The sequence below is a fragment of the Harpia harpyja genome, chromosome W, assembly GCF_026419915.1.
Source record: "Harpia harpyja isolate bHarHar1 chromosome W, bHarHar1 primary haplotype, whole genome shotgun sequence".
NCBI lineage: Eukaryota > Metazoa > Chordata > Aves > Accipitriformes > Accipitridae > Harpia > Harpia harpyja.
Window position 1 is genome coordinate 18,138,193 of NC_068968.1, and position 10,500 is coordinate 18,148,692.

Sequence of the window (10,500 nt, forward strand, 5' to 3'; positions counted from 1 at the left end):
CTGGGATACTATTGGTAGCCCTGGAGAACAGCCTTTGCTCAGCATTTTATATGCTCCTTCGAACAGATACAGTAGATAATGATTGGCAGTAGATAACAGATTATGCAAGCAACTTGTAGAGGCTGCCTTATGATCTTGCTACTCTGAAGCTCTTCACTCAGGGCTAATATTGTGCCACACATTTTGCAAATGCCCCAGGGGCCAGGTCTGTACAGTCTGGTTTTCATTGTACCATCAGTAATTATGACCTGAAAAAACCCTGTGTTGTTGACAAACTGTAGGGTTCAATATAGCGTTCATTATGCAATTCTGGACTGGTAGTTTTATTCATAGGAAACCATTCAAAGTGAATGTGATTGTCTCACGAGGAATGTGAAATATATGGCTGAAAAATGCTTATCTAGATCCCCCTTTTCTTACAAGGAATCTTCTAGGTCATATTCCTTTGGTTCCCCCTACATCTGTGAAATTCTTAGCCACAAACCCTATCACCTCTGTATTGCTCAGCTATTGAACTTTGGAGGAAGGCAGTGGGGAATAAATTACTACCTAGGCCACAGGACAATGTAAGTGGGAGCTCAGTTAAAGCAGTGGGTTATTGAGAGAACAAGTTGCTTTGTTGCATTCTTGATTCAGCTCTAGTTAGTTAGTTATGATACTAGCTCGATAATTTGATTAGAAATACTCAGTGCAGATCTTTGGACATTAACATGTACCAGAAACATAGCATAGTAAGATATGTAGCAAAGAGCACATTGTCAGTCTCAGCTCAGAGTTATTGTTCAACAGGTTTTTATAACTTCAGAATTAAAATAGAAATGCTGGTAAAAGAGGCATACTGTATGTAACAAGAAACAGTTGAAGAAATTTTTTTAAAAAAACATTTATTGACAAATGCCTCATTAGGTATTCCCTTGAAAATTCAGTTATCAATAATGTATTACACACAAGTTACAAACACATAACCTTTTTCTTGTTTTTCAGGAGTAAAACACTAGTTTAAACTATGATTTTCTTTTTTAAAAGTGAATGACAGCTTCAAGACCAAGAAGTCTGGTTTCAGTGCTTAAAGATAGAACCGGAAGTATATTTATTAGCATGCCCCTGTAAAGAAAGAGAAAGTGAACTTTAGTCCATGCAAATGAATTTGCAAAGCCATCCCAGTGCTTTAACAGCATTTTTAGTCCTCAGTGAAACTGTAGCTACAGCCATCCTAGGGCACTCCTGAACCACAATACAAGATTAAGTCAAGGGGACTGTTTGTATTGTTCTGTGCCTGTTGGACAGTTTCGAGTTCTGTTTGCCTTCACCAGTCACAAAGAGTCACGAGTTTTTAGCTTACTCTAACACCTAGACACTCAGCCCACAAACCAGTTACCCTTTCTCTGCTACAGGAAGCAATACAGAGTGCAAGGAACAGGGATCCCTCTACCAGCTCTGTGACCTTACAGGATGCCCATATGTGCTCTGTAGCTGAGAACTGGCTCACACAATGACATGCCATTCAGAGATTTTTAGCGGCTACTTCCTGTCCAACTAGGCCTAACATATATGTTAATGAGGCAATCCCCCAGTCTAGGTCCTCAAATCTGTTTTAGTTAAGGGCCCATCTCCAGCGAAGTTGGTGTGCATATAGAGAGTGTGGGAGCTAAGCTGGGATCATTCTACCAAAAAAGTGGAGTTCTTGCCTCCAGCATAACACTAGAAACTTATATCATCATCTCAGGGACAGCAGATGAGCTGGAAGATGAGCTTCCATAACTCCAGTCAAAGGTACTCTCAAAACAGCTGTGAGACCTGGCAAAAGAATCTGTTGATCCACTTGTATTTCTGTGGAGCAACAGCTCACTCCCACTGTCAGCAGACACTGGCAGAACTGCTGCTCAGAGCCCCTCAGTCTCTGTAGTTTCTGTTACACAGGAGGTCTAGGGATCAAATCATGCTGACAGCTAGGAAGGATGAGTGTGTTCCTTATTGAAACTGACTTTTCCTGTAGGGAACAGTGCTCAGAGTGAAGGTAATGCAATGTTATCCAAGTGGCCATGCCAAGCATTTCCAAGTTCATAAACATCTTATGTCCAGGCCCTTGTATGTATCTATTGTGATATATGAGGAGAGCCTGACAGAACTGGGCTTGTTCAATCTTAAGAAGAAAAGGCTAAGGATGGGGGATTGGAGGGGTGATCTTATTGCTGTCTACAACTACCTAATAGGGGGATGTAGAGAAGATGAAGCTAGACTTCTCACACTTGCACAGACAAGAGCCAATGGACACAAGTTGCAACATGGGAAATTCTGACTCATTATAAGGAAAACCCTTTTTCCCCACGAGGGTTGTCAGACACTGAAACAGGGGCCCAGAGAGGTTGGAACATCCTTGGAGATGTTCAAACCTTGACTAAACAAGGCCCTGAGCAACCTGCTTTAAGTTAGCCTTGCTTTGAGCAGGGGGCTAGACCAAAGACTTCCAGAGGTCCCTTCCCCCCTAAATTATTCTGTGATTCTTTTGGGATAACAAAGACATTCTTCCTTTCATAGTGTGCTAGCTTCAGAGCACAGGATTGCTATAAAGGAAAAATAAAGGTTGCAGAACCACCCTAAATCTGACTCACTCTCCCTTCCACAGACTTTGCTTTGCAGCCACATTCTTATTAAATATGACACTACAAAAAATGTTTCTAAAAGAGTAAAAAATAGTTTGCAATGGCTCTTGCATTTACAGCAAGTGCAATTGCCTGGTCCTACAAGCTGCCAATGCAGTCACTCCAATGCATTTAAGTCACTGAAAGTACCTGACTGCAGCACAGGCTGGAACTGGCCAGACATGCAGATTTCCTCCTGCTTCTGATGCAAAATGCGTTGAATGGCTGGGGGAAGGCCATGAGGATTGCGTGAGAAGATCAGGGAGTAGCCATCATCACAGGAGCCGTCCTCTTTCAGACTACGGCAGGCATAGGTAATAGCATAGTTATCATAGTCGGTGTCAATCACCCAGTAGTTGTCCCCTGAAACATCAAATCAGATGTGTTTGTCATGGTGGAAAACACAGAGCAAAGGCATGCATGTGCTATTCTAGCAGATGGAGACTTTACTATAATACATGACAGGGACATCTTCCCAAAGGACAGAAGGTCACCTCTAATTGTTTAGCTTATGTCTACACTGTGAGGTGAAGAATGGGGCAAACACGGTGTGCCCTGAATCCACCATGTTTCCCATCGTGTTGTTATAGCACATGGCAGCTGTGCTGAGAAAGTGCCAATGATGGGTGACTCCCTATGGGCTGAGCTTGGCCCTGTTGCTGTCTGGTCTCTACCATACAGACAAGAGTACAGCCAACACCAAGGCATCAAGCACATCCATGCTCTCTCTATCAGAGAGCTCCAGAGCTTGGATTGAAGCACAGGCCAGAGGGTTACAAGGTGGATGATGGGAAAGTGTGATCTTGAGAACAGGCTCAATTTCATTGAGACGATAGAAATAGCCATGAAGTTCTTAACACAAAGGCTGGGTATCTCTACAAGATAGACTCTTGTCCAGCCAAGATTTGAACTTTTAGTGCATTTTCACATTTGGTTTCTGTGACTAAAGGTGTTAGCTGGACCACATCTCTTCAGGTTTTAGATGATAACAAAATCTCTTTATATTTCCTGTCTAGGTGGGTGTATTGAGACAAAGGGCAAGCAGATCATATTTCTTATTGTCGTGGTTTAACCCCAGCCAGCAACTAAGCACCACGCAGCTGCTCACTCACTCCTCCCCCCACCCAGTGGGATGGGGGAGAAAAATCAGGAAAAGAAGTAAAACTCGTGGGTTGAGATAAGAACGGTTTAATAGAACAAAAAAAAGAAACTAATAATGATAATGATAACACTAATAAGATGACAACAGTAAAAATAAAAGGATTGGAATATATAAATGATGCACAGTGCAATTGCTTACCACCCACCAATTGACACCCAGTTAGTCCCCAAGTGGCAATTCCCCCCCCGCCCCCACTCCCCTCCAGTTTATATACTAGATGGGATGTCACATGGTATGGAATACCCTGTTGGCCGCTTTGGGTCAGGTGTCCTGGCTGTGTCCCCTCCCAACTTCTTGTGTCCCTCCAGCCTTCTTGCTGGCTGGGCATCAGAAGCTGAAAACTCCTTGACATTAGACTAAACATTACTTAGCAACAACTGAAAACATCAGTGTTATTAACATTCTTCTCATACCTAACTCAAAAACATAGCACTGTACCAGCTACTCGGAAGACAATTAACTCTATCCCAGCTGAAACCAGGACACTTATATGAATAGTCTCAGTAAAAGATGGCTTCTGTTTTCCAGCCTTGTTCTTCAGCTGAGTACATTTTAGTGTAGTTTATCTGCCAGTATGGAAGGAATGTATTTTGTCATGCACTAACAAGTTGAATCCCAACTGCCCAACTTCCAGAATTAGTCTCTCTGGCAACCTAACAGCTGCGGGGGATTCAGAAAGGAATTACAGGGTATGAAGGCTGCATAAATGAGGTGTGACACAAGGAATTTCTGTGAGAGGGACTTAAGGTAGTGCTGCAAACTTTTGCCATGCTTGCCTGACATGATCAGTGCCTTGTTGATGGGATGAAGATTTGGATTCATGTATCATGTCCCACCAGTTATGAGGAATTCAGGGAGTCCAGGAAGAATTGCTTCCCTAGGTTCAGCACAGTGCTCAGCTGTACAAAGCCTATTTGCAATGTCAGCTATCTCTAAGCTGTGTCTTCCTTGTTAACTAAACTGGTGGATAGGTAGGGTCCCTGGGGAATTTCTGGATCCTATCCCTTCTGTGGAGATAAAAAGCTTCCTGGGGAATTTCTGAATTCTACCCCTTCTGTGGAGATAAAAACCTTGGAAAAAGCTTCCCCCTCCAAGGATGCTTTGTCTCCATTTGGAACAATTTGAGCTTAGCTGTTTTGACTGCTCATATACTGAAATACACAAGTTTTGGCAACCATAAACTATAGACTGACCCCAGGGGGATGAAGAAATTCACTCACCACCACTGGACAGGTAGCTAGCCAGGCCCTGGTATGTCATATACATTTTTGCTGGAGTGGTTGGGTCAGGCACTGTGTACTGAGCAGCCATATCAGCACAAATCACCCAGAACCTGTAATGACATCCACTGAGATCCTGCATGATTTCCGAAGAGGCCATTCAGAAATACACAACTATAATTTGAGTATTCTTCCCACATACATTGTATGCCATATCTGTTCAACTTCATTTCGCCTTGTCTCAAAATATCCTAGAGTGCTTTGCTATTAAACCTAAGGTTCAGGGCAGCCTGCTTTTCTCCATTATTCACCCAGTTAAATATTTTGGTTAGTTAACACTGAATAGCAGCAGAGTTAGTATTAACCTGTAAAAAGTCTCTGTTTTTCTTCTCTATCTATGCCCAGAAAACCACTTAATCCCTTCACATGTTGTAATCCCTTACGGTAGCCATCACCAAGGGACTTCCATCTGTCTATTCAGGTCTCATAAAAGTATCCAAGAGCTAACTGAGTATTTTCCAAAGAAGTCTAAACAATATCACATTGAAAGACCCACTAATGTAACACTCATTTACACTCATTTCCTTCCCTCAAACCTGTTGAGCTACTCACTTTCTCACAGGCTACACTGGCTCCCCTCTTTTCATTCCAATTTATTTGCTTTACCAGCCTATCATTAAAGATTTTACTTTATCATTGAATTGGCAATTATACAATAGTTTTATCATGGGCCTAGACCAGAAATAGAATGAGAACTAACCCAGGACTCAATCACCTTTGGCCTCTAAGGTATTAATTTTATTGAGCTTGTCTTGTTGATAATAGCAACTCAGTCATATTGTGCACTCAGGATAAATCACCATTCACACCATCTCTTTAGTATATCATGTTATCAGCTAGAGTTAGAAGTTAGGCACACACTTACCCAAAAAGCTTCACTCGGCCTTTGGAAGATGCTGTCATTGTGCCATCTTCCTCAATGCTGTATTCAGCAGAGATATTGTCCTGAAGGAAAAGACCTTCTGGATCCTTCTTGGCTAGAGCATACCATTTCCCTGCATACTGAAATGAAAGATTATTGTTGTGGTGGGTTGACCCTGGCTGGACACCAGGTGCCCACCAAGCCACTCTATCACTCCACCTCCTCAACGGGACAGGGGAGAGAAAATATAATGAAAGGCTCGTGGGTCGAGATAAGGACAGGGAGAGATCACTTGCCAATTACCGTCATGGGCAAAACAGACTCGACTTGGGCAAAATTAATTTAATTTATTACCAATCAAATCACAGTAGGGTAATGAGAAATAAAATCAAATCTTAAAACACCTTAGCCCCACCCCTCCCTTCTTCCCGAGCTCAACTTCACTCCCGAGTTTCTCTAACCTCTTCCCTTCCAGCAGCACAGGGGGATGGGGAATGGGGGTTGCAGTCAGTTCATCACACATTGTCTCTGCTGCTCCTTCCTCCTCACACTCTTCCCCTGCTCCAGCATGGGGTCCCTCCCATGGGAGACAGTCCTCCACAAACTTCTCCAATGTGAGTCCTTCCCATGGGCTACAGTTCTTCACGAACTGCTCCAGCATGGGTCCCTTCCATGGTGTGCAGTCCTTCAGGAGCACATTGCTCCAGCGTGGGTCCCCCATGGGGTCACAACTCCTGCCAGAAAACCTGCTCCAGCATGGGCTCCTCTCTCTCCATGGGTCCACAGATCCTGCCAGGAGCCTGCTCCAGCATGGGCTTCCCATGGGGTCACAGCCTCCTTCGGGGGCATCCACCTGCTCTGGCGTGGGGTCTTCCATGGGCTGCAGGGGAATCTCTGCTGCAGCACCTGGAGCATCTCCTCCCCCTCCTTCTTCACTGACCTTGGTGTCTACAGGGTTGTTTCTCTCACATATTCTCACTTCTCTCTCCAGCTGCTGTTGTGCAGCAGTTTTTTCCCCTTCTTAAATATGTTATCACAGAGGCGCTACCACTGTCACTGATTGGCTCAGCTTTGGCCAGCAGTGGGTCCGTCTTGGAGCTGGCTGGAACTTGCTATCTCCAACATGGGGACAGCTTCTAGCATCTTCTCACAGAAGCCACCCCTGTAGCCCCTCCACTAGTAAAACCTTGCCATGCAATCCCAATACAATTGTCTCGATTAATCACCGCTGCAAGACTAGCCACTGCCTGGCCTATGGTAAAAGTCTGAGTTTGCATGGGTATGTACCACACAGGTTCTGCTATACAGTTCAACACTCACCTCTATGCTCTTTTGTGAGGTAGGCATTAAAAGAAATAGTTCTAGGAAGTCTGAATTTCTGTATGCATTTACTCTTTAGCACTTGAGACTTTCATGGAGTGGTGGCGCAACACTGTAATCTTCTCTGAAATGCCATCCTGAAATGCTTCACCCATAACTCAGGATTTACTGCCGTGAATCATTTCAGTTATTCTCTGTTCCCATTTAAACCTTGGTTTCTTTGTGAAGGATGTCAATAAGGAGACCAAATCGTAGCCACAAAGCCATAATCAAACTGGCTGGAGCCACTAGCCAGTTTCTCCTGTTGTGGCTGACAGGCTAAAGTCAAGCTTTTGCTCGTGATCTCTGATGGTGTAAAGTGTCTATACAGAGAAGCAGAAAATGCTGACTATGTCCATGGCAAAGAAAGAGTGTGTTAGGGTGACTAGCAATAGGGGGAACTGAAATGAAATTAAGAATAATAAAATTCCTAGAAAAAAGTGACCTTGAAAATTTAAAACCAATATGTGCTGAAATCAAAATAGGGTACAAGCAAGTGATTGCATGACTGGGAGCACCTCAAAAATTACCTGTATCAGTAGAAATAATGGGGGAAGCAGAACACAGCACTGATCAACTGAACTCTTCAGTTAAAGTGATGAAATCTGTCTGGGAAGTTACATGCTTAAGGAAGATTGAGATAGAATTTGCAACTTCCGAATACATGAGGCTAAGAATAACACTGCTTTATCAAAACACTGGAGTTCTCAAAGCATTTTCTCCCCAGGAATATGTTTGTTTTCAGCAAGGCCAATTTTGTAGGAAAAAAGTTCTGGAACCCCACAAATTCTGGATGTGGCTGGAAATGATATGATGGCATATTCTGTAGACAACCAGTCCAAACAGGTACTGGCACACCATTCTGGACCAATCCAAAACAAAGTTAGCCCTGGTTTTCTGTTCAGAGGCAGACAAATAAGACACCCTATTTAGAAGTTAGACAGTCTTTGTTTAGGATACCCAGCTTAGTTGTTAAAAATTTGTGTTGACCTAAATCCCAAGAATGGACAGCAGTGGATCTAAGAAGTCCTCCAGGGTACTTGTTTGACCTTTCCTTCTATTGATAATCTAAAAAGTGTTCCATTCATGGATTCCCCAAAACTGAGAGCCAGTCTGAACTTGAGCTAATAGAAGATTATGTCAAATATAATAGTCTAGCATCCCCAACATTTCTGTGGTCTGTGTTACCATAATGTCCACTAGCAAGAGTGAACTGCAGAAACATGTTCCAGAGACATTATATATAAAAAGATAACATTCTAATGACAATGTTTACGTTAATACATCCTATACACTGGGAAACTGGTTTATACAGTGAAGCTTCTCCTGGTATATTATGTTTAGTAGATGAAGTAGTCATAATTACCCTCTTCGGATCAAAATTGTCTTTCACAGAGAAAGACTCCACTGTACAGGTCTGAGCTAGGCTATATTCAACAGCAGAGAAGAGCAATGCCAGGAAAACATACTGTGCATATTTCATCCTGCAAGAAAAAATAAACATGCAGAGTCTTATTTCTTGTAGCACATATGGACAGCTAGTGCTGTGCCTACAAATACATTCCTCCCATTTTAAAACTAGTTTCATTCTATGCTGAGCACAGTACTAGTTCACTGAGAAACCTGGATAAATGCTATGCCCGAATCCAGCCAGATCTGTATCCCTGACCACCAATGACAATTACTTTGACAGAGTATTTTGCTTTCCATTAGCAATAGTGCAGTCCACATAATTATTACATTATAAATCAAGACAGACTCTGGATAAGGTTGATAAAAGTTGATAAAATTAGAAATTAATTGAATTTTTGTTTTGACAACAACAACAAAAATGTTCTGATGATCTCTGGCAAAACCTTGTTGGTTGGAAATACATAGTTTCTAAATTTTTCATGGTGTTTATTCACTTTGCTTTAAAACTGGCAAAACTGTATTCTTTATGTCCAGTTTTCATCACCTAATCAGGCATTTCCTGGCTGTCTGCTCTAACGGCAAAATACATTTTAACAATAGCCTCAGTTAGATCATTTCCTCTACAAATTTAACAGATGATATTCAATCTCTGGAGGCTTGATCTGCCATTATAACACAGCTGCAAGCTGGCCAAGGTTGTATTTATCTCCTAGTCTATGCCAGCTCACCCATATTCCAATATGCTTGGTCTCAACACTTTGGGAGAAGAGAGCACCTACCTAGACACTTGCAGAATATTTATGCCTGAATATCTGTTCTGATGCCAAGTTAAAACAAAAATATTTAAAACTGAGCTGAGTCCAACCCTGGACTTCCAAACTCCCAAGTAGCTATTCTGTTCCCAACTGCAGCCACAAGCTTCAGTTTTCTGTTTTAGGAGATGCTAACCTGATTCTTCTCTGCTGAATATTGACCTACCTGTTGGGACAGAGATGCTGGAGGTCACTGAGACTACTCTGCTACAGTCTTTGAGCTGTAGTCAGCAGGAGAGTTTTGTGTGAATTGCCCTCCATCTGCCTTTAAATAATGGGTCTGCAAAGTTTCTAATTGGTTATTTTTGCTCATGTGCCTGAATAAAACTCTTAATCTTGGATAATCCATTATGTAAAAACCAACAGTAATCCCCATACTGGTGGGTCTGACTGCTATACTAATACAAACACAGCTTTTGCATAATGGAAAAAGCAGCCCAGAAAGCTAATAAGCCTGCTGAAGTGCCTGTACCACGCTCTTGTCTCATTCAATTCTTCCTGCTCCTTACATGTTAATCAGAAACTCATGGACCAGACGTAAGACGTATGCATCTGCATAGGCATGTTTTCACATTTGCCTTGGGCAGATCTAGCATAAGCACTTCCAATACTTGCATCATCAAATTAAGGTGATCCTCCTGCAGGAGCTGATAGATGTTACACATTATCTGCTGAATGAAAAACAAGATTTTGCCTCCAAGTCCACATCAAAACCTTGGAGACCCAAGTTCCCCTATGCATCAAAACTTCTCCATACACATTCTACCCAGGTTGTCTCATCAACATTTCCAGTTGCACAAATGCTATAGCTCTCCTTCCCCAGATGTTCCTGCTAGAAACCTTCCATGCAGGTACAATAAAGCACAAATTAATAGGAAGCCAGAAAACACTTGAAAAAACTTTTTGGTAGTGAACTGTAAACACCTTCCTTATTTAATTTCTTTGACTGCCCAGAGAATTTCTCTTCTGC

General features: G+C 42.4%; 1 protein-coding gene across 2 annotated transcripts; it reads right to left on the reverse strand.

Moving 5' to 3' along the window:
* Positions 1-639: 639 nt before the first annotated feature.
* Positions 640-9,811, reverse strand: LOC128136231 (purpurin-like). Of its 2 annotated transcripts, none has more exons than XM_052775467.1 (6): positions 9,697-9,811; positions 8,672-8,789; positions 5,950-6,086; positions 5,025-5,137; positions 2,793-3,005; positions 640-1,104 (listed from the first exon to the last, which is right to left on the reverse strand). In XM_052775467.1, exons 2-6 carry the CDS (start codon positions 8,786-8,788, stop codon positions 1,094-1,096), a joined length of 591 nt encoding a protein of 196 aa, XP_052631427.1. In that variant the 5' UTR covers position 8,789; positions 9,697-9,811; the 3' UTR covers positions 640-1,093. The 2 variants fall into 2 exon arrangements, with proteins under 2 accessions (XP_052631427.1, XP_052631424.1); XM_052775464.1 differs by having other exon boundaries at positions 5,025-5,152.
* Positions 9,812-10,500: the final 689 nt, after the last annotated feature.